Raw genomic sequence first — 24,086 nt, forward strand, 5'->3', positions numbered from 1 at the left:
ACGACCAAACCAAACTAGTGGGAACTCATGAAAGTTGGATCAACAATTATGGAGCCTGCATGGGACTGGACTAGGCCCTCTGCATGGCGAGACAGTTGTGTAGCTTGATCTGCTTGGTGGCTCCCTGGTGGTAGGATCAGAATGGATCCCTAGTGCATGAGAAAGCTTTTTGGAGCCTACTACTTTTGATGGGCCAACTCATGTGGCCTTGAGGCAGGAGGAGGAGCTTGGACATGCCTCTACTGAATGTGGCTCCCCAGGGGAGGCCTTGCCTTCTTGAAGGTGGAGTGGGAGATGGGTTGTGGGAGGAGGGTAGGGAGTTGGGAAGAGGGGAGAGGGAGATCTTTGGTGTGTAAAAATGAATGAAAAAATTTTCTTAATTGAAAAAAAAGACTGTGAAATGACAAAGAGACACTCAGAATGATTATTTCTGAGCAAGTCTCCAGTCTAATCTTCTCTGTCATCTCAGTCCCAGGGCAGCTTCCTGCTCCTCCACGGTTTCTGACACACTCAGGATGTGGTTGCAACACTGTGTCTTGCACAGTAATAGACCGCAGAGTCTTCAGATGTCAGGCTGATGAGCTCCATGTAGGCTGTGCTGGAGGATTTGTCTACAGTCAGTTTGGCCTTATCCTTGAACTTTTGATTGTAGTTAGTACCACCACTTACAGGATTAATAAGTCCAATCCACTCCAGGCCTTGTCCAGGCCTCTGCTTCACCCAATGCATAAAGTAGCTAGTGAAGGTGTAGCCAGAAGCCTTGCAGGACAACTTCACTGAGGACCCAGGTTTCCTCAGCTCAGCCCCAGACTGCTGCAGCTGGACCTGGGAGTGGACACCTGTGGAGAGAAAGGCAGAGTGGATGTCACTGTCACCTCAGTCCCTGTTCCTTCTTCAGGTTTGGAAATGGAAAGTCCCTTACCTGTAGTTACTGACAGGAGGAAGAGGATGATCCAGCTCCATCCCATGGTGAGGACCTGTGTGCTCAGTGAGTGTGGAGAGGACACAGATCATATGTTTGTTTTTGGTGTGGATATCTCTGTATTTACCAGTATAGACTCACATGATTTGCATATTCATGAGGCAGGGTACTTCTTATATAAGGACTTAGTCCAGATGGAGAAGGAGGCAGAGTAAACCTGGGTCAGGCAGCAGGACGCTGAGATCCAAATCCTCATCCTGTCTGAGGAAGTATCCTTCCCCAAGAAGACCCTGTTGGTATAACTTCAAGGCCTAATCTCTCAATTTAAAATTAGAATTGGAACCTGAAACATCTGGTTCACTTTGGGGCAAAACTGATTTTCAGGTGGTGGTTGTGGTGAGGATAATAGTCTGGAAATTCCAAAAACTCCTAAATTAGTAGCATTTGTAATCTTCTTTCATATGCAACCTATTAATATTTGCTTTTCCAGCAAGGTGCAGATGTGTAATTCTTGGATTTGTTTTTAAATCCTTTTTTGTCTATTTGTTTACATTTTATATAGAGAAAAAAGTTTATGGAGTTGAGTGGTAGGGAGGTGGGGAGGTAGGAACGATTAGGGTGGAACTGGGCAGGAAAACCATGGCCAGAATATAGTTTATAAAAATGTTTTCCACAAAATCAAAAATAAATAATAAATCTTAATAAAATAAATGAGAAAACAAAAATCTGTGCACTATTTAACAAAATTTTTACTCTGTTTGAACATGGAGACTTCATGTATCAACTGTAGCAGGTGTTGTTCAGCTAACAAACCTCAAGAAGGAAGCTAGTCCACAGAAACTGTTGAGTCCCCTCCTCTCCTCATCTCATTTCTGTCCTGTTCATTATTGGCTCCACTGTGCCCCCTGCTGGGCCTGACCTCCCCTGCATGTTGGTATATCTCGGTTTATACAGATTTTTTTGTGTGTGTTTGTGTGTTTGTTTTTAACAAAGTAAATTGAGTAATCCAAATGTAATTATTCTTTACCAATAAAAAATCAGAAGTCAGATGTTGGTGTAATAACCTGAAAGATCTGAGAAGCAGGGGAACAGCCAACAGTAACTTCCTACCTCTTCTGTTCCTTCTTCCAAAAGGGCTGGGATCCTCTCTCAGCCTCACCTTATTACTTCCTGTCTCCTATCTCTCCACAGTGCTCCAAACTTCTAAGGTTAATTTTGGTCAGCTAGTGGCTAGCTCCGCCCTCTGACTCAAAGCAAGCTTTACTTTCACAATTAAATCAAATTATCACACCACAGAAAATAGATTTCTTTTCTATATAGGAAAAAAGCAGTAGGCATGACAATAATAGTAAAAGCAGCTTGATTTGACACCCTCCCTTCTTTCTGTAGTACTGAAAACTAAAACTATTTCCTTGTACATGCTAAGCAAGCACTCTACCACTGAGCTGTATCTACACCTCATGCCTTCATTTAAACCAAATAGAGGCTAGGCATAGTATCATATACCTGTAACCCCAGCAGGTAGAGACAGAAGGACAGGAGTTCAAGGTCTACCTCTATGACCAAGAGAATTTGAAGACTACATTAAATTCATTCACTTTCTCTCTATATGTATGTACACCAAGAAAGATGCTGGATGCAGAGCTGGATCCCCCAAGTTCTATTCCCAGAACCCACAAGATAGAAGGAGAGAAAGGCTGTCCTCTGATTTAAAACTATGTGTGATTAAATTTGTGTGTGTATGAGCACATAAACAAATACAAATAAATAAATACCTCTATTAAAATTTGAAAAAAAAGTATTAGGTTCTGGGATATAGTTCAGTTGGTAGACTGCTGCCTAGCATTCATGAAGCCCTGCTTTAAATCTCTAGCACCACATAAAGTGGAGGAACCCTAGCAATGGGGAAGTGGAGGCAGGAGCATCAGAAGTCAAAGGTCATCCTTGGCTATAGAGTGAGGCTTCATCAGCGGGAGTCTTCCTCTCATGTCTCTGCTTCCATCTTCATTCCATGGGAAATTCTGTCCCCAGTGAATGGCCTGCCCTCATACCCATGTCATACACTCTCATTTTAACAATATAAACAGAAGTGGAATTCCTCATTTCCAGTATCAGTCTGTCAATCCCAGGAAATGCTTATGATTTCTTCCACTCTGACCATACACCATTCCATGAACCATTCGAGTTCCAGGGAAATTATCTATTATTGGCCAGTCAAGGCCATAGCTGTGCTCTTCTAGGAAGAAAGATAGGATTTATGACTCTCAAACTAGATATGGAATATTTGACATCCCAATATAAATATCACACATCACACCACAAACTAATCTTTGGCTTCTTTATAACCACACATTGCTTTCTTCTGTAGCTGTGATTTTTATTCCTTATTTTTTTATTAAGAGATTTTGTATTCATTTTACATATCAACCACAGATTCCCCTGTCCTTCCTCCTCCCACCCTCCAGGTTCTCCCCCCAACCCACCACTTACTCCCACCTCCTCCAAGGCAAAGTCTCCCATGGACAGTCAGTAGAGCCTGGTACATTCAGTTGAGGCAGGACCAAGCTCCTCCTCCCTGCACCAAGGCTGTGCAAAGTGTCTCACCATAGGCACTAAGTTCCAAAAAGATGGCTCATGCACTAGGGACAGGTCCTGATCACACTGCCTGGGGAAACCCTATGGCTGTGATTTTTAAGACTGGCTCTACACAATAATTATCCCATTTACTACTGAAAAAAGACTCATCTTCTACCTAGAGGCAGCCTTACAGAAACCATGATCGCCAATTCCAACCCAGGGATCTCTGGTAGTGGTTCTTCATGGTCTGTGATCATTAGAGTGAAGTTTAACTGTCCCTCCTGAACAGAAATGTATGCCTGAAGCTTCAGTGCTCACATAACTCAACTGCAGGCAAAATGACTTGTTTTTCTGGAGATACTGAACATGTGTCAGAGATTCATTTTATTTGTGCTTCTATGGTCATTAATATTTCTCACAGTGAGGAGTCTTCCATGGTGTCAGATGGATCCAGCTCCAGCACTACCCCCTGGTACTACTGAGTCACTAAAGGATTACCACATGCCAAATCACTGTGCCAAGGAAAAATAAGCATATTGTTTTTGCCTAGAGCCATCATGTTTTGCTGGGAATAATGGAGTTGACCTGGCCTTGCTGCTTTGAAAGGCACAGGTGAGAGGTTTTCAGGTTAGAGTCCTTGGCTCCTGGGGTACTTATGTGCCTTTCAGAGACATTGAGGCATTACCTCATTAGTGAAGCTTTCCAGTCACCTGTTTCTCTATTTTCCCTAGAAGACTACAAGCATATAGAAGATGGAAAGGGCAACTGGTCTTAGACATCAGTCTCTCATAACCTGTAAACTGGCAAATGTCATTGTATCTGGAATACACCATTGCATTGATCCTGGAAACAATCATTATACTCTGAAACTGATAAGAGTATAGCAAGTCCAATTGCTTGCAATAAAATTGTCATAGTGTCAGTTTTTAAGTGGTTGCTCCATCATGGCCTGGTTAAGATTCTCTTCCCACTGACCATAATTAGGCAACCTTGGCTTGATAAGTAGATGCTGGCATCTTACAAGGTTTGTATCAATTGGACTCACATCTTTGTTAAAGATATTTTGCCCAAATCCTAGCAGAACCAGCTCTTTTCACACTCATTAAATATTGCCCATTCATTTATCTCTTTTCTTCAATAGATCTAGGAGGTATTAAGAAGTTATTCCACAAATTCTTGAAGTCAAGAGTATGCGCAACATGCAGGTTAAATGTGGTCATCCTACACCACTGACAGCTATGTGGGCTGATGATCACTCTGGTATTAGGTAACAGACAGTGGATCCCTTGGTTTTCATCTTCACACTCTACTGTTTAATGAGTTGTATTTGTTGTGATCTCACTAACCTTAAATTCTTTGGTCCATTTGTTCTCTCAAACATCTTCACAAATAGTTGAGGTCATAAAAGTATCTAGAGAAGGCTAAGCCCTCAACAAGAAGATTCTCTTTTCCTTTTATAGGTACTGAAATTGGTGACCACTAACACTGAACCAAAACCAACCATCACTTCTCCTTGTGACACTTCTCTAAAACACAGGTAAAACATTCCAGCTTTCCTCCCTTCACCAGACACAGACACATCATAGTAAACATGTAGCCAATATTACCAAGAAAACACCATCAAAGAGCAGAAAATTGTGATGAGGTTCTTTGTCGGCAATGGGAAGAGAGTTAGAACCGTATGTAGATAACATCCACTGGCATGTGCAAAATGGTCACTAAGACATTTCCACAATCCAAAGGCACACAAAACACCTTCAAAGGAACCATTACATGGGATATTAGGTCAGAAAGTATTCTTTACAAGGATGCAAATCTCAAACATGCATTGTGTGAAAAGTGATAGTCACATGTACCCTAATAGGGACATTCACACATTGGAAGCTTGAAACACAGACAACTTGTTTTCTCATCTGTATGTGAAAAATAACATTAGTTCATGAAAGATCTGGCTTCTCCACCCCATGGGAGAAAATAATGAGAATGGTTTTCAGATGATTTAGAATTTCCTGAGTTTTCCAACTTTGCTAACAACTATCACTAACTCTTAGAATTATAAACATTGGTTGAAAAACATGGAAAGTTTTATTCTCATGTTCATTCTGTTGGATAGAAAGTGGCAAATCTGCTGGGCGGTGGTGGCACATGCCTTTAATCCCAGCACTCGGGAGGCAGAGTCAGGCGGATCTCTGTGAGTTTGAGGCCAGCCTGGGCTACCAAGTGAGTCCCAGGAAAGGCGCAAAGCTACGCAGAGAAACCCTGTCTAGAAAAACCAAAAAAAAAAAAAGAAGAAAAAAAGAAAGTGGCAAATGTATACCTTAGATGCTCCATAGGGAAACAACTAACGGCATGCTTATGAGAAAGTAAACAAATAGTAACTGTCATAGACTATGACCTAGCAAAGGGTCTCTAGAGGATTGCTTAGGCAGGAAGGGGAAACCACATATTCTAACATTTAAACAGGAATAAATCTGTTTGTGAGGAAGAGCATGGAACCATCTTCAATGTCCTATGACCTAAGGGATGTCTACTAATTGTGAGAAGTCTCAAGAATTCCTTATTGTCTTTTATGTCTGAGTTCACACTGAAGTCTCCTTCCCATGTCCTTAGCAAAGTAAGGTATGGCAGGTGGTTCAGAATTTAATAATTGGCTATTAGGGATATCCCTATTAATACTGACTCTGGATTTGAGCTTGCAATTAGAAGCAGTATCTCCATCAAACAATACTATAATTCCAGAATATTATAATCCTGTTAGTCCTTATTGGCCTGATTGGATGTCCATCCACTTCTTCATCCCTGGAAATCTCATATTTGAGTCCTTGTTCCTTTATGTCTGATCTGTGGGTTATGTAGTGCGTAGCCATTCCAGCTTTGACCTGTAAGTAACACCCACTTTGAGGTTTCAGTAACTGTCATGCCCAAAAGGCAGAGCTGAGAGAGGACCCCTGATGACCCAAGATCTGAATGGGCTGGCTCTCTTGGTTCCTGGACCCTGGATGCTGGAGGTGGACTGAGCAGAGTTCTCCAGAGAACACCCCTGGACTGCACTACACCTATCCCAGACCCTGTAACCTATCCCTTTACTTGTAAGTTACCCCCACAAAATAAACCTCTCTTTTAGGTATGTGGAGTTGCCTTAATATTTAAACTAATATCTGGCGCTCATGTGGGGCATTTCCAAAGGCCTGGGTGGCTCCCAGCCTCAGCCTCATCCCTGGCTGATGGGTACCTAAACCTGCCTGCAGAGTTCCATATAACCAGGGAATGCCTACATGGTTCCATTCCTGAAAAAGGTGAAGAGCTTAACCCCAAGACCAGTGAAACTGCTGTGAGTGAGGCTTTTCCCCTCCTCCCAAGTTGCAGGCTCCCTGCCATCTCTGCTCCTGCCTTCAGATGCTGCCAGCCAAGGTTGCCAGCAGGATATGCACTGGAGTTATACCAGTGCCTCCTGCTGACTGAAAAGTGCTACTACACCCCCAAAACCACTGAAAGGTAAAATAGGTAAATCAGTGTTTTGTTTCAAGTAAAAGTACTTGATAATTTTACACCTTAAAACTGACTAACAAATTCTGAGTAATTCTTGTAATATGGCTGACAACATTACCTCACAAGAATTTAAAAACTTTTTTTGCCGGTATGATGAGTAACATTTTCCTGGAAATATATGACCTTCCTAAGGCATATCTGGCCTGCACCATTTTGGCATTTATCATAATAATTAACACAATGTTCAAATACTGGTTTAATAATAAGAACAAAGATGTGTCATTACTGGGACTGATACAGGCTTTAAAAGATAGCAATGAAACCCTACATAAAAAGATTATTTCTCTGGAATCTGCTAACCAGGATTTACAAATCAGGCTTGTACCCAAAATTGATTTTATTGATAATAAATATGAATATTTAATGATTAGAACACTAACTCTCCAGAGTGAAGTTGTAGCTACTCAGACACTATATAAGGAAGAAAGATTATCATTAATTGATAAGATAAGATCCATGGAATCATATGTTTCTGAGGAACATAAAAACTTCTATGATTCCATGAGAAATCTGGAATCCCTTGCAAGAGAGGAGGTTCACTCCCTAGAACAGACCCTAGGGGCTCGTTTGCAAGCCCTAGAAGAAACTTTCAGTAAACATCATAAGGGACCTAATAAGCAGAAGGGCAAGACCATACAGGTTGTAACATCTCCAAATGGCTCTCATACAATGGCTTATCCTGTCATCATCTATGAGAAGCCAGCAGATGACACACACCCTGAGCCATATATGATATATACATTACAACCAATTTCAATAAGAGACTTTAAAAATATAAAGTAAGCAGTAGTTATATATGGGATACACACTCCACATACATAAGACAGATGTTAAATTCATGGTCTACTCACATAGAATCATCCCAGATGACTGGCATCAGTTAATTTAAGCTGTTCTAGAATATAGCCAACAGTTACAGTGGAAAAGCTGGTTGAGAGAAGAGGCAAGAAATTTAGAACAAGGTAAACTCAGAGGTTTTGAGATCTCCCAAGATCAAGTACTTGGTGAGGAATGTTTCGCTGACAGAAATGTAGAAGCCAGTTATGATGAGCATACAATACCCCTATACCGTACAGCAGCCCTAAATGCTTGGGAAAAAATTCCAGAACCTGGAAAACCAACTGAGGTATACACAAAGATATTTCAGTGACCACATGAACCCTTCACTGATTTTTTACAAAGGCTGAACACAGCTATAACAAAAGCTGGGTCAGATAAAGAATTAAGAAAAATATTAACTGAGTCCTTGGCATTCGACAATACTAATGAAGAATGCAAAAGAATACTACACTGTTAAAGGTTAAATCAGCTCCTTTGGAAGAATGGATTCAGTATACTAATGGTGCTGAGTCTCTTAACTACAGTAATGAGGCTTGGATAGGAGAGACAAATCCCAGACGTGAAAGAAGGAACATGGTACCAAGTGTTTTAAATGTGGTACACCAGATCATATAAGTAAAAACTGTACATGGGGTGCTCCTAGAAGTAATACTCTTTCTAGAAATAGCCCAAACAGGAGACTCCAACCTCCTGGATTATCCAGAAGATGTGGCAAAGGCCAAATTTGGACCAGTGAGTGCAGATCAAAAATAGATATATGAGGCAACTCTTCACTGGTGAGAAATGCCTCAGGGGGTTTCTTGCAGGCCCCCAAATCAAACGTGGTACAAACATTTCTAGCCACTGTGGAAGAAATTCTTCTCCAGGACAACTGAATAAACCAATGGCTAATATAAAAACCGATACTACAATGGATGATAAAACAACTCTGATAGATGAATCACAATATCCAAAGAACACAATAAAAAAAATATTTTGGCAGACTTCCATAAATGAACCAAGACCAAAACTTAGAATTCAAATTAATAGCCTGGTTCTGGAGGGCCTGGTAGACATAGGTATGGATGTGACTATAATTACACCAAAATCATGGCATCCGAATTGGCCTCTTCAAGAGGTAGATGTCCAACTTCTAGGGATTGGAACCCTATCTCAGATAAAACAGATTTTGAGATGGGTTGAATGCATAGGGTCAGAAGGACAGAGAGGAAGACTGAAGCCATATGTAGCAAATGTAGCAGTAAATCTTTGCGGCCGAGATCTGTTAGAACAGTGGAATACCCAGATTAAAATTCCTACACTCTCAGAAAAGGAATACAGACTAATGCATGTTTCTAGGAATAATATCATAACATGCTATAAAAAACAGTCACCAACCATTCAAGCGGTACACAAACAGAGCACAACTGTTGTTGAACTCTCAGAAGTACCAACCGCCTTACCTTTAAAATGGCTAACTAATAAGCCTGTCTGGGTTGGACAATGGCCTTTGACAAAAGAGAAGCTGCAAGCTTTAGAACAGCTGGTTGAAGAGCACTTAAATGCTCAACACATTGAAGAATCTACCAGCCCTTGGAATTCTCCTGTATTTGTTATTTTAAAAAAATCTAGTAATTGGAGAATGCTGACAGATCTGAGAGCTATTAATAAATTAATTCAGCCAATGGGCTCCCTACAGACTGGGATGCCCTTGCCCTCTCTGCTACCCAAAGAATGGCCTATAATAGTTTTTTACTTAAAAGACTGTTTCTTTACCATACCCTTACAAGAAAATAATATAGAAAAATTTGCCTTCACAGTAACTAATTATAACAATTCTCAGCCTGTCAAGAAATATCAATGGAAGGTCCTTCCACAGGAAATGTTAAACAACCCTACCTTGTGTCAATACTTTGTGCAAAAACCATTGGAGATAATTTGTGTAAAGTTTCCACAATCCATAATTTATCACTAAATGGATGATATCCTATTACCTGATCCAAAGTTAGACACATTAGAAAGCATGTTTGAAGAAGTAAAAAAATTTTGCCTTGCTGGGGACTGCAAATTGCTCCTGAAAAAATACAAAGAGGAGATTCTATTAATTACTTACGATATAAGATAGAGCTACAAAAAATTAGACCCCAAACGGTACAAATAAGGAAAGATCGATTGAAGACTCTTAATGATTTTCAAAAGTTATTAGGAAGCATTTCCAACTTACTGGGTATCATGGGAATACCCAAAGATGGACTACAAAATTTGGCTAATACTCTAGAAGAGGACAAAGAATTAAATAGTCCAAGAGAATTATCAGCCGAAGCTGAGAAGGAATTGGCTCTAGTAGAAAAGACAATTTGAGAAGCACATGTGGATTGTGTGGATCCAGAACTTAAATGCATTCTTGTCATATTCCCCTCCAGACATTGCCCAACAGGTATTTTGATGTAGAGGGAAGATATTATATTGGAATGGATGTTCCTAACATGTAAACCAAATATGAAGTTAAAGACTTATATAGAACAGATCTCTGATTTGATTCAAAAAGGTAAATTAAGACTTCGCCGGTTGACAGGAATGGACCCAGCAGAAATTGTAGTAACTTTAACTAATGAGGAAATTTCATCACTATGGAAAGATAATGAATACTGGCAGAGAGACTGCAGTAACGTTTGAGAGAGATTAATAACCATTATCCCAAAAGCAAGAGAACAGAATTCATAAGGAAGACTGAATGGGACCTTCCTCACAATTACTGGAGTCTTCACATTCTATACTGATGCAAACAAATCAGGGAAAGCAGGATATAAATCAGGAGACTTAAGTAAAGTGGTACAAAGTCCATAAAACTCTGTACAAAAGGCAGAACTATATGCCATTCTTATGGTACTGATGGACTTCACAGAACCCCTCAACATAGTCACTGACCCTCAATATGCAGAGAGAGTTGTTTTACATATTGAAACTGCTGAATTTAATCCTGATAATACAGTACTAACTTCATTATTTATACAATTTCAGGAAATCATAAGAAAAAGGGAACATTGTGATATATATATATATATATATCATATATCAGATCCCATACAGGTCTGCCAGAACCTCTAGCACAAGGTAATAATGAGATTGATCAGTTACTAACAGGTAATGTGCTAGATTCCTTAGAATTTTATAAGAAACACCATGTAATAGCAAAGGTATAAAGAAGGATTTCTCCATCACTTGGCAACAAGCTAAGGATATTGGGAAAAAATGTCCTACTTGTTCTTCTCAAAAAAAACTCCATTACCTGCAGGGAACAGTCCAAAAGGTATACAAAGAAATGAAATTTGGCAGATGGATGTGTTTTGCTGAATTTGGAAGATTAAAGTATGTACATCATACCATTGACACCTATTCAGGATTTCAGTGGGCAACTCCTATGAGTTCTGAAAAGGCTGATTCTGTGATTACACACCTATTAGAAGTTATGGCCATCATGAGAATACCTGTACAAATTAAGACAGACAGTGCCCAGCATATGTCTCCAATAAAATGAGACAGTTCTTTGCTTATTACAATATAAAGCATGTTACAGGTATACCACACAATCCCACAGGCCAAGAAGTCATAGAAAGACCCAATCAAACTTTAAAGGATATGCTAAATAAATAGCACCAGGTAACGATGACTCATATAAATAGATTATATAGTGGTTTACTAACCTTGAATTTTCTCAATGCTGATGAGAAAAGAACAACAGCTGCAGAGACATTGAATGACAGACAAAATTGAGATAAACCAATTGGTTTATTACAAAGATGTGTTGACCTCAGAATGGAAACTTGGATATGTCCTACATTAGGGATGAGGTTTTGCTTTTGTTTCTGCAGGAGAAGAAAAGCTATGGATACCAACAAAATTAATAAAAATTTGATTCAAACAGGAGAAATCCCTTGATGAGAAGTAAAAGCTCTTCCACCCATGTGACATCACTACAAGTTGTAAGAAAAAATTAACAATCAAAGGTTGGGGCAGGGTTCTGCTTTTGTCTTTCCAGGACAAAGGAAATACACATCTTCCAGTAATCATAAGGCCTTGGATATCTGGATGTCTACAGTAGAAAGAAAGAATCTCTTGGTACCAATCTACACAGGGTAAGATCTCACTGCCTAACATCTATATCTCTTTCAATCTAAAAAAGTTGTGGTTCCAATTCAATTATAAACCAAGCTGGCTTTGGAGATGGAATTGGCTCACTCCTTCTCTAAACCCAAGCATATTGCTAAAAGAAAAGGTTGAGAGATTCTTCAGTCCCATATCAGAAGAGCCCTCGTGTGGAACTGAAGGAAACCAATAAAAAGGGACCATTGTCTTCAAGATTCTAATTCTCTCAATGCTTACTCTTGATTTCTCAGAATCCTTTCTTACATGTCATGTCATCATTAAATCCAAGCTTTCCATTTTGATATATTAATAATGTTCAAGTTTTTCACAGTAAAAAAATAAGTTTTTCCAATAGCAATCCCTGAAGTCTCCAGAAAGAAGTTAGGGCCCCAACAACAACAACAATTCTACCCAGTCCAGAATGATGCCATACTATACTTCTAGCCAGAATTTCAGACAATCTTACCTATTATTCTGAGACTTGCTGCAGAACCTACAGTTAGTCTAACTGAGACTTAACTATCTGAGCTTTCTTACATTACCCAACAGAGAAATCATCACCCCCTAAACAACAGGAAGCAATTCTAAGAAAACGACACCCTTTCTCCCAAAGGTTTCATATTTCTCAGGACTCTGGATGATGATTATAGGGTTGGGGGTGGAAGAAAATATTAGACTCAGTATTCTCCTTAAGAGAAGAAAAAGTGTGTCATAAAAAAAGAAAAGAAAAGGTGGAATGAATAGGTATAAGATATTATGGTAGATTATTGTATATACTAGTAAAAAAATTTAGTAAAATAGCAGCCTTAGATAATTTGCACTGTTATGGATTCTTATATGTTGATACAAATGTAAACTATTTTTATATTCCTGTGTAAGATAATTTGTATACTAATACAAATACAGAACTATATTTGTTATAATGTACATATATTTCTACTATTATTTGAAATATTTGTATATTGATACAAATGTAAATTCATATCTGTCATAGTGTATGTATATTCTACCTCTGTTTAGGATATTTTGTATATTGATATATATTTAGGATTATTGTCTTATTGCATATTGCACTATACATTCCTACCTCTGTTAAAGATATTTTGTGTAGTGTCACAATTTTGAAGTCATAGTCCTTTACCATACATTTGCTTATAGACTGTTTACCTTGTTTACATGAAGCCTTAGTCCTTAAGTTATTTAGGTAGCTAAGACTTACAGATTTATAGTCACCTATGCTTGTCATCTCTATAGTTACATTAGTTAGGTTATCCAGATTTACAGATACATAGGTCTGATGGACAGGAAATCTTCAAACATTTCATGGACCTAGAGAATATGGCATTTAAATAACTTAGAATTCTATTGATGTGAGACACAATTGCTCCTGGCAGCACCAATTTGATCCTGAGAGAATGTTGGGCTTCTAAGTAAGACATTTCCATTTGTAAGTTTGTCTTCTTGGCACAAAATGGCCTATTGGGCAAAGAACTGCCCTTGCTCAACTGCTGACATTATGAATGCTATCTTTCTGGACAAGTGGGACCCAAGGAAAAGTGACTTCTGAACTCTGCCAAGACAGGGTAAGATGGTCTTTCAGAATTCCTGCTTCTGAAAATGGTCTGTCAGATACTCTAGGCCTGTAGCCAATTTGAATGCACCAACAATGCTGAGAAACATTAGGTGACTGTCCAGGCTGCCAGCTGTCTCTGTCTACTCTTGCAAGACTCCCGAAAATTGCTTGCATCCATCTTCCATTTCTCAGGTATCTTTATATTCCTTCTCAAGTCTTTGATGGGATTGAAGACTAGCAGTTGTAATTACAACTTAGTATATGTATATATATATATATATATATATATATATATATATATATATATATATATATAATCTTAGCTAAAACTTATTAAGTATTAGATTTAGGTTATTTACAATAGGACACCTTTTGGAATGATCTTTGTAACATGCCATTTACCTATGCTCCAGACTTCTCTGGATTTTAGTATGTGTCTTGTTTGATATTGTTTGCGTTGGTTATAGTTCCATCTTATCTACGTCATTATACCTTTTTACTCCTGGACATCATTTGATAATCATTCCTATTGTATATAGTCTTGTATTAGGTTAGAACCTTCTTATTTAGACAAAAGGGGGAGATGTAGTGGGTAGCCATTCCAGCTTTGACCTGGAAGTACCACCCCCTTTGAGGCTTTGGTAACTGTCACATCTACAAGGCAGATCTGAGAGAGGACCCCTAAGGACCCGAGATCCAGATGGGCAGGCTCTCTTGGTTCCTGGATCCTGGAGGCTGGAGGTGGACCAAGCAGAGTTCTCCAGAGAACACTGCTGGACTGCACTGTATCTTTCCCAGAGCATATAATCTATCCCTTCACTTTTAAGTTACCCCACAAATTAAACCTCCCTTTTAACTACGTGAAGTTGCCTTAATATTTAAACCAATAGGGCTATGCATAGCTGTAGTAGAGACTTTTCTTAGCAATGGGGAGGCAGCTGTCCAGTGCAGGGTCTGAGGGACTCCCACCACTATACATGCAATGCAACCTTGTTTGTGATACTATGAGAATCTCAGAGATATTTTTCAGACATAATGCCTCAACTTCGGTTTGTCTAAAATTTTCTTAATAGTCAGTTAGACTTTTTCAAAGATATCATGGAATTGAGTGTCACTCTTGTTTACTAAATTTAGGGTCTTTGTTATGAGACTTCTTACTCTGCTGATTTTACTTTGAATATACATGTTTGAGGAACTGTCTTTCAGGATCTACACTTGGGTTAGATTTCCATTCTTATGACACTCTGTAGGAAGAGATCACACAACACAGACTAAAATCTATTGGTGCAGGTAGAGGTGTTTCTGCATTCATAATTTTTAGTTCTCCTCTGGGTAAGAACTGGATTCTTCTTGAATACAATTAAAACATATTAATTACCAGTGTGAACACTTGAGTATTTATTTAGTACGATGCTTTTAATAATAATATCAAATGATGTATTTTCTTGCACCAAACATTCCATCTGTAGGAGACAGTAACTACTGACTGCAGAGTTCTTGTACCACAGCCATACACATGTGACTCCAGGAAATACCCTGATGTGCAGTGAGGGTTAGGTATTACAGCTACAGTGATGTTTGGACATGATGTCACTCTATGTCTCATTCCCTAGACATCACACCAATTGCTTTGTATGAAGAGTCTAGGGTCTGTTCTGAAATACAGATTTTTCTGTGTGCAGAGGGTGTGGACAATCAAATGTGGAATTCATATTTTAATGTGACAACTACTACCATGCTGATGTCAACTGAGTTTCAGAAAGCACATTTCATTTATATATATATATATATATATATATTTCCTGGCTCAATTTGCTGAAGAAAGCCTTTAATCTAAGAATTTGGGAGGCAGAGACAGGTGAATATCTGTGAATTTGAGGCTAGCCTGGTCTACAATGTGAGTTTCAGGTCTCACATCCAGGTCTGTGACGCCTAGAAAGGCTGTCTCAACAACTAGCCAAACTAGTGGAGACACATGAACTGTGGACCAATAGCTGAGGAGTCCCCATGGTACTGGACTAGGCCCTCTGGATAAGTGAGACAGTGGTCTAGCTTAAAAGTATGGGGCCCCCAGGAAGTGGGAATGGGACCCAACCCTAGTGCATGAACCAGCTTTTGGAGCCTAGTGTCTAAGGTAGGATACTTTGTATATCCTTGGTGCAGGGAGGAGGGACTTGGACCTGCCTCAGCTGACAGTACCAGGCTCTGCTGACTGTCCATGGGAGACCTTGCCTTGGAGGAGGTGGGAATGAGGGGAGGGTGGGGGGGAAGATGGGTAGTGGAAGGAGGAAGGACAGGGGACTCTGTGGTTGGTGTGTAAAATGAATAGAAAATTTCTTAATAAAAAAAGAAGTATTTGTGAAGAATGCCAATTTATAAATATATTTTAAAAGTTTTTACTTATTAATAAATTAATAGAGTTTATTCATAAATAAAAAAGAAAGTGTAGCTAGAGTTTTCCTGCCTGCCCATAGTCAGGACCAATCTCTCTTACTCGCCAGTCCCACAGCTGCTCAAACCCGACCAAGTAAACACAGAGACTTATATTGGTTACAACCTGTATGGCCATTGCAGGCTTCTTGCTAACTGTTCTTACAGCTTAAATTAATCCATTTCCATTAATCTATACCTTGCCACATGGCTCATGGCTTACTGGCATCTTCACATGCTGTTTGTCATCGCGGCTGGCAGTGTCTCTCTGACTCAGCCTTCCACTTCCCAGAATTCTCTTCTCTGCTTGTCCCGCCTATACTTCCTGCCTGGCTACTGGCCAATCAGTGTTTTATTTACCAACCAATCAGAGCAACATATTTGACATACAGAACATCCCACAGCAAGAAAGGCTGTCTCAAAAACCAATACATGGCTCACCTAGTAAGAGCTATGTCCACAACTAAAAAGACAAGAAATATTATTACATACACCACTTTTAGCAGTTCAGTGAGAAATAAACTAATGTCACTTTACAAAAACACAGTATTTCATTATCAGAGAGAGAAATTACTCCAATGCCTCTCTGTCCTTACACAGTGAGAAGCAAAGAGAAAACCAGATGTTTTTCTTTCCCTCCTCTGAAGTAGAGTTCCTGGGCTTGTTTAGGGCTCAGTGGCCCATGCTTGTCCAGAGCTCCTCTGAAGGGAAGTTTGTTTCTGAGCAAATGATGAAGTCCCCTCGATGTGTAACTGCCTAAAGCAAATGAAAGAGGCAAAACTGAGTCATAGGGAAATAATTAAGAATCACTCATTGTTTATTATGTATTTGTGCTATAATTCAATCTTATTTCATTGTGTGTTTTTTTTTACCACAGACACCCCTCTGCCTTATTTGCTCCACAATTATGATGAAATTTTGATAATTTTAGAACTAGAAAAGCTTATGAATGTTGAATCCCAATATTAAATTGAAGAAATTTATTTCAAAGGTGTAGCTTAGTGGAGATTCATACAAAATGACTTTCAATACCCAGTATTGAAAAACAATGGTATGTAAATTCTATAGAGTATTATTTTTCTATAAAAAAGAAATCTAAAATTTGAACTTTTTGCATTTATTATTAGTCTGGTGTAGGCTGTGTTGGAAATAGGACTACTGTACACCAGGTCACTATTTTTAAACCTTTTCAAATTAATAAAGTAACCAAGTGTGTGAGTACCAAAAGGTGTAGAAAAATCTAGAGTCTCCACTCTGGGATCCTGCTCAATGTCCCTGCATCTCTTCAGTCCTGTCCCCTCCCCAGGACATGACACTCTATACTGAATGGGAGTGAGTCTCAGCATGAAGAACCTTGAAGTTGCCTCTCCTTGATTCAAGATTGTCAGATCCTAGTTTTCCAATATGGGATCCATTCTATTATGAGATAGACTGTCTTAATGGTGATTGAGAGGGTCTTTGAATTGTGTAATTTCCACTTTTGTAGCATCCCCAGGAGAGTGACATAGATTCTAGGAACTAATTGATTTTTTTCCATGTCAGATCTTATATCCTTCTAGACAAGGGTTGTAACTGCCACAGACAATGGTCTCCTGGTCCTCATATGGGGTTAAATGAGAGTAAAAACTTTGAGTAGCCAGGAAACACCATTTCTGGCCCCTCTGCTCTACTCTTCAGACTCTGCACAACTAATTTATTTTGGTGTTCTCTTTTTACTGTCTCCTGGCAAAAATATTTAGCAATACTATTGATTATATGAACTTGATGTCATTTGAAAAACATTATATACAATACCAGACTGTGTCCCTCTGTGTTTATTTTGACAGAGCATGGTCTTTAAATGATTAACCTCACTCCCATGTAGGAATTGCTATGAAATGTATGTAGATAGTTTTATAATATCTCAGCTATCCTGTACAGTCACAAATTGTCCTGTGAATCTTGTGTTAATGTGATGCATCAGGGTAGCCATAAGATGAAATTCTGTGAAGGATAAAAGCTTTGTCTCTCCTTAAGAAATCCAGGCTGTCCCACTGGAAGTCAGTGCCGTGAACTTTGTATGGGTCCAGATAGTTCAAATCTATCAGCCACCTAATATTCATTATCATTCGTAGTTTTTTGGTAAATGGTTCCACAAAATTCACAGATAAAGGAACCCCTTTTTCCTTTCTATCCTCACTCCATAGTTTATATTTGAACAAAAAAAAGCTCATGATGGTGTTAACACTTTACGTTTCACAGAGGACAGTGGAAGAACACTAGAACTTGGAAGATAAGAAATTTCTGTCCATCTTTACATGGCACAGGGAACATTTCATGAGTAACATGTGATCTGAAGGAAAAGGCCCAGAGGATAATGAAGAACTGTGAGAATAAAATCCATGAGAAAATTAAACATGCTGCAAGAAAACAGTCAACTCTCAACCTGAGGGTACTCATGTATGTGAGAGGAGCCAGGTCAGATGGGAAACTAATTGGGATTTCTAGTTACAGAGTTTTGTTTACATAACTTGTTGGCATTTATCATAGTAAACAAAATGTTTAAACCAGAGAATTCCACTTTGTTATTGTTGTTTTAACTAAAATAGATTGTAGCCATGCTATCAATGGCAGAATTATTTCTTTTCTTGCCATTCAGCCTCTGTATAGCCCAGGTGTGTGTTCTCCTAAACAAAAACAAAAAACCCCAAAAAAGCATATTTACACAGAAATGATAGGATTCAGACATGTTAAAGTTATAACAGAACCAAAATTCAAGGGATGTCCTAGGTTACCCTTGCTGCCTGTAAGAAAAAAATATAAAGTATATGGAGGGAGGGTAGGACTCGTGCACTATACAGTGATATCAATTCAGTGTCAATCAGTGTCAATCTAGAACTTGTGACAAAGACAATCCAATTTTAGGAAACAGGAATGATCACCCAGTGCTCTTGATGACATGAAGAAGGCTCTTACATTCCCGGTTGGAATCACACTGCCTTGGCCCCTGTGTTATCTAAGTAGGAGCCCAGCTTGTTGCCAAAGTAGAGATTTCCACAACCTGAGGACTCCCAATCCGTAACATTCAGCTCCAACTCTAACTCTAAAATAATTTGATTACTACTACCAAAAGAGATTCAGGATTAGACTTACCTATATGTAAATATATAAAATTAGATTTATTGGGAATTGTAAAGCGACTACCTAAAAATCTATAGGGGAAACTTCCAACAAAGTATTTGGTGTAGTGTTAGGTAAATCAAATTGAATTTTGAAAGGGGATTTTGTTTGTCCTAATATTGTTGATTTGTATTTTAATGGCCAAATTAATATAGTTTATTACCACCTTCTCCAGAAACATTTCCAATCTCCATAGCTTGTTCTTTTTCTGTTTTAGTAATGAAGAATCAATTAAATAGCAGTGGTCACTGATGAAGATCTGGTCAAGTTATGGCATATTCTAGGGGCATTCTGAATCAGCATCACTTTATTCCCAGCAGTCCTTTTGGAAAGTTGACAAAGACTCTATAAAACTGTGAAGTGAAAAAGGGACCTTCAGAATGATGATATTTGAACAAGTCTCTAGTCTAATCTTATCTGTCATCTCAGTCCCAGGGCACTTTCCTGCTCCTCCAGGGTTTCTGACACACTCAGGATGTGGTTGCAACACTGTGTCTCTTGCACAATAATAGACTGCAGAGTCCTCGGAGGTCAGGCTGCTGAACTCCATGTAGGCTGTGCTGGAGGATTTGTCTACAGTCAGTGTGGCCTTGCCCTGGAACTTCTGAGCGTAGTTAGTACTACCACTTCCACCACCAATCCTTCCAATCCACTCCAGGCCCTGTCCAGGCCTCTGCTTCACCCAGGTAATATAGTAGTCAGTGAAGGTGTAGCCAGAAGCCTTGCAGGACAACTTCACTGAGGAACCAGGTTTCCTCAGCTCAGCCCCAGACTGCTGCAGCTGGACCTGGGAGTGGACACCTGTGGAGAGAAAGGCAGAGTGGATGTCATTGTCACCTTAGTCCCTGTTCCTTCTTCAGATTTGGAACTGGAAAGCCCCTTACCTGTAGTTACTGACAGGAGGAAGAGGATGATCCAGCTCCATCCCATGGTGAGGACCTGTGTGCTCAGTGACTATGGAGAGGACACAGATCATATGTTTGTGTTTGGTGTGGACACCTCTGTATTTACCAGTATAGACTCACATGATTTGCATATTCATGAGACAGGGTACGTCTTAGATAAGGACCTAGTCCAGATGGTGAAGGAGGCAGAGTAATCCCGAGTGAGGTAGCAGGTGTTGAGATCCAAATCATCATGCTGTCTGAGGAAGTATCCTTCCTCAAGACCTGTACAGACCCTGTTTGTATAACATCAAAGCCTAATCTCTCAGTTTAAAAGTAGAATCCAACCTGAGATATTTGCTCCCCTTTCTGACAAAATTGATTTTCTGGCGGTGGTTGTGATGATGATAATAGTGTCTGGAAATTTAAAAAAACTCCTATATTAGGGGACTTTGTATTCTTTTTTTCATATGCAATCTATTAATATTTGCTTTTTTAGTAGGTTGCAGGTGTATATTTCTTGGCTTTGTTTTTAAATCCTTTTCTTTTCTTGTCGATTTGTTTACTTTTTATAGAGAGAAAGAAAGGTTATGGAGTTGAGAAGTAGGGAGGTGGGAGGCTGAAAGGCTTACAGAGGAATTAGGCGGGGAAACCATGATCAGAATATATTGTATGAAAAATATGTTTTTCAAAAATTAAAAATAAATAAGTAAATAGTACTTATTAAATGAGACATTAAAAATCTGTGCACAATTTAACAAAGAATTTTTACTGTGCTTGAAAGTTTGAGACTTCCCATATCAACTGCAGCAGGAGTTGTTCAGCTAATAGACTTTAGGAAGGGAATCCACAGAGGCTATGGAGTCCCCTCCTCTCCTCATCTCATTTCTGTCCTGTTGATTATTGGCTCCATTGTGGCCCCTGCTGGTCTTGAGCTCCTCTGCATGTTGGTATGTCTTGGTTTATACTGAAACTTTTTGTTTGTCTATTTTGTTTTTAACAAAGAAAACTGAAGCATTTATCTAATTATTCTTTACCAAAAAAAAAAAAAAAAAAACCAGGAATCATATGTTGGGGAAAGAACCTGAAAGATCAGAGAAGCAGTGGAGCAGGCACCACGGACTTCCTAACTCTTCTATTCCTTCCTCCAAAAGGGCTGAATCCTCTCTCAGCCTTACCTTATTACTTCCTGTCTCCTCTCTATCCACAGTCCTCCAAACTTCTATAGTTAATTTTGGTCAACTAGTGGCTGGTTCTGCCCTCTAACTCCAAGCAAGCTTTATTTTCATAATTAAATCAAAATATTATACAACAGAAAACTGATTTCTTTATTCTTTTGCAAAAAAGCAGTAAGCATGGCAGTAATACAAAAAAAGGTTGATTTGACACCCTCCCTTCTTTCTGTAATATTGAAAACTAAAACTATTTCCTTGTACATGCTAAGCAGGCACTCTACCACTGAGCTGTATCTACACCTCATGTCTTCACTTTCAACCAATTAAAAACCAGGCATTGTCTCATATACCTGTAACCCCAGCAGGTAGAGAAAGGAGGACAGGAGTTCAAGGTCTAATTCTATGACATAGTGACTTTGAAGACTACATTAAATGATGGGAATGTCTTTCTGCATGTTTTGAAAATATGTTGTTCTGATTGGTTGATAAATAAAACACTGATTGACTAGTAGGCAGGCAGGAAGTATAGGCAGGATAAACAGACAAGGAGAATTCTGGGAAGAGGAAGGCTGAGTGAGGAGACGCCAGGCCTTCCTCCAGGGAGCAGCATGTAATGGCAAACAGGTAAAGCTGCAGAAACATATGGCAACATATAGATTAACAGAAATGGCCTGAATGTAAATGTAAAAGCTAGTCAATAGTTAGCCTGAGCTAATGGCTGAGCAGTTTCAATTAATATAAGCCTCTATGTGTTTACTTGGGTCTGAGTGGCTGCAGACAGAGTGGGACACAGGAAAATTCAGATACAATTAAATTCACTCACTTTCTCTCTATTTGTATGTACACTAAAAAAGATGCTGGCTGCCAAACCTAATTCCCTGAGTTCTATTCCCAGAACCAACAAAATAGAAGGAGAGAAAGGTTGTCCTCTGATTTACACCTATGTATCATTACATGTGTGTGTATGAGCACATAAACAAATACAAATAAATATCTCCATTCAAATTTGAAAAAAAATATTGGGGTCTGGGTTGTAGTTCAGTTGGTAGAATGATGCCTAGCATGCAAGAAGCCCTGCTTTAAATCTCTAACACCACATAAAGTGGATGAACCCTAGCATTAGGAAAGTGGAGGCAGGAGCATCAGAAGTCAAAGGTCACCCTTGCCTTTACCGTGAGGCTTCCTCAGCGGGAGTCTTCCTCTCACATCTCTGCTTCCATCTTCATTTGCCTGATTCACATAACACTGGCTGCTTCAATTGGTGAGTTCTCCCTTTCCAGCCAGCATAAACAGGCTTCAATCTATGGCCATTTCTCAGGACTGTAGTCTGAGATATTGTTCTGTCAACCCCCTGAGGTCCTCAGACTGTATATGCCATGACTCATTCTCTCTTGACGAAGTATTGAATGCTATCAGAACTCCCAGGGCATCCCCTGGCCATACATGTGCCCTGGACTTCACCCTCTGCTTGAAGAAGCACTGGGTGACTTATGCCAATCACAGATTCTTCTTTGATCTTGGGGACGCCTGAGATTGTGGTCTTGGATCATGTTTTTTGTTTTTTTGTTTTCTCTCAGTTGCAGTCATTGGACATAAAGCTTCTACCTCTTAAGTCCCACTCCTCTGAGAAATGCCTTAAATGTCCCTTAGATAACAATAAAACTGGCTACCTAATGGCTCCTTGGACCCGATATTTCATGGGAATTATCTAACTTCTGCCAGAAATGGGCAAATGAAAAAGGTTACCTTATTCCTAAGCTTTTTCCTCCCTCCTTGATTCTTTCTCTCCTGCCCATGTGCTCATAGCCATGCAACCTGAACCTGAGGAATTTCTGACTCCAAGGAACCTCTGCCTGGGCGACCTCCTGCTTCCACTCTTTGGGTGCCTGCCCTTTCTCTAGTCCCCTCCCCCTCTCCAGTATTAGGCAAGCCACTCCAAACACCTTCACTCCTCCTGTCACTCATTCTCAAACTGCCCTGAGGAGCACAGAAATGTTTGGGAGCAGGCTAGGACACATGCAAATGAGTTTCATCAAACCAACACTGTCCACCCACCCGGGGCTGAGGCAGATCCTGATCAGGACCCACATTGGGATTATAATAGCCCACGTGGCTCTCTAGCTAGAGATCAGTTTATAACCTGTCTCCTGGTAGGTCTTCATAAGGCTGCCCTCAAACCAGTAAACTATGAAAAGCTAAAAAATGTAATTCAAGAGAAGGAATAAAATCCACCCCATGTCTTCCAGAGCAGGGCTAAATTTAAGCATCTGAAGAGAAGGCCCCTCCCACAGGCAGAAGTCTTAGTGGTGGCATTTAAGATGTACCATGGGAGGAATGAGAAAGCCCTTAAACAGAACTCCAAATTCTGGAACATGCTATCCAACCAGCTTCCTGAAAGCCTCCGGGTCCCTGTTTTAATGTGGTCAAGAAGGTCACTAGGCTTGGGTATGCCCTGCCTCACACGGGCCACCAATTGGGCCTGGTCTGAAGTACCACCAAGAGGGACACTGATCAGCTTACTGCTCTCATGCACCTTTTGGCATGAGGACATCAAACAAAGACCACCCTCCAGCTATCTCCTAGGCTTGGCCATGGGTGAGGATTGAAGGTGCCATCTCTCACAGGGAACCCAGGATAGCCGTTGCTATATCAGGGGGATTCTTTTCTTTCCTTTTGGACACTGAACTAATCCTGAGGGAGTTTTGGGGACCCACCTCTCCTTCTTGTCTCCCTATTGTCAGGGTAGGGGGACAGCCTTACCTACCTCATCAGACCCCACCACTTAATTGTGTTGTCAGGGGCATCCCTCTCACCCACACATTTTTAGTAGTGCCAACCTGCCTTGTGCCCCA

The 24,086-nt window shown here is 39.8% G+C and overlaps 1 pseudogene and 1 gene segment (V, D, J or C); both read right to left on the reverse strand.

Moving 5' to 3' along the window:
* Window positions 1-510: 510 nt before the first annotated feature.
* Window positions 511-968, reverse strand: LOC128111028 (Ig heavy chain V region 23-like). The segment is given in 2 exon segments: window positions 511-839; window positions 923-968. Coding segments are annotated over 2 exon segments (375 nt in total).
* Window positions 969-19,645: 18,677 nt separating this feature from the next.
* Window positions 19,646-20,105, reverse strand: LOC128111029 (Ig heavy chain V region 102-like; annotated as a pseudogene).
* Window positions 20,106-24,086: the final 3,981 nt, after the last annotated feature.

The sequence above is a fragment of the Peromyscus californicus genome, unplaced genomic scaffold, assembly GCF_007827085.1.
Source record: "Peromyscus californicus insignis strain IS unplaced genomic scaffold, ASM782708v3 Scaffold_15__1_contigs__length_86483966, whole genome shotgun sequence".
In the NCBI taxonomy this organism is placed as follows: domain Eukaryota; kingdom Metazoa; phylum Chordata; class Mammalia; order Rodentia; family Cricetidae; genus Peromyscus; species Peromyscus californicus.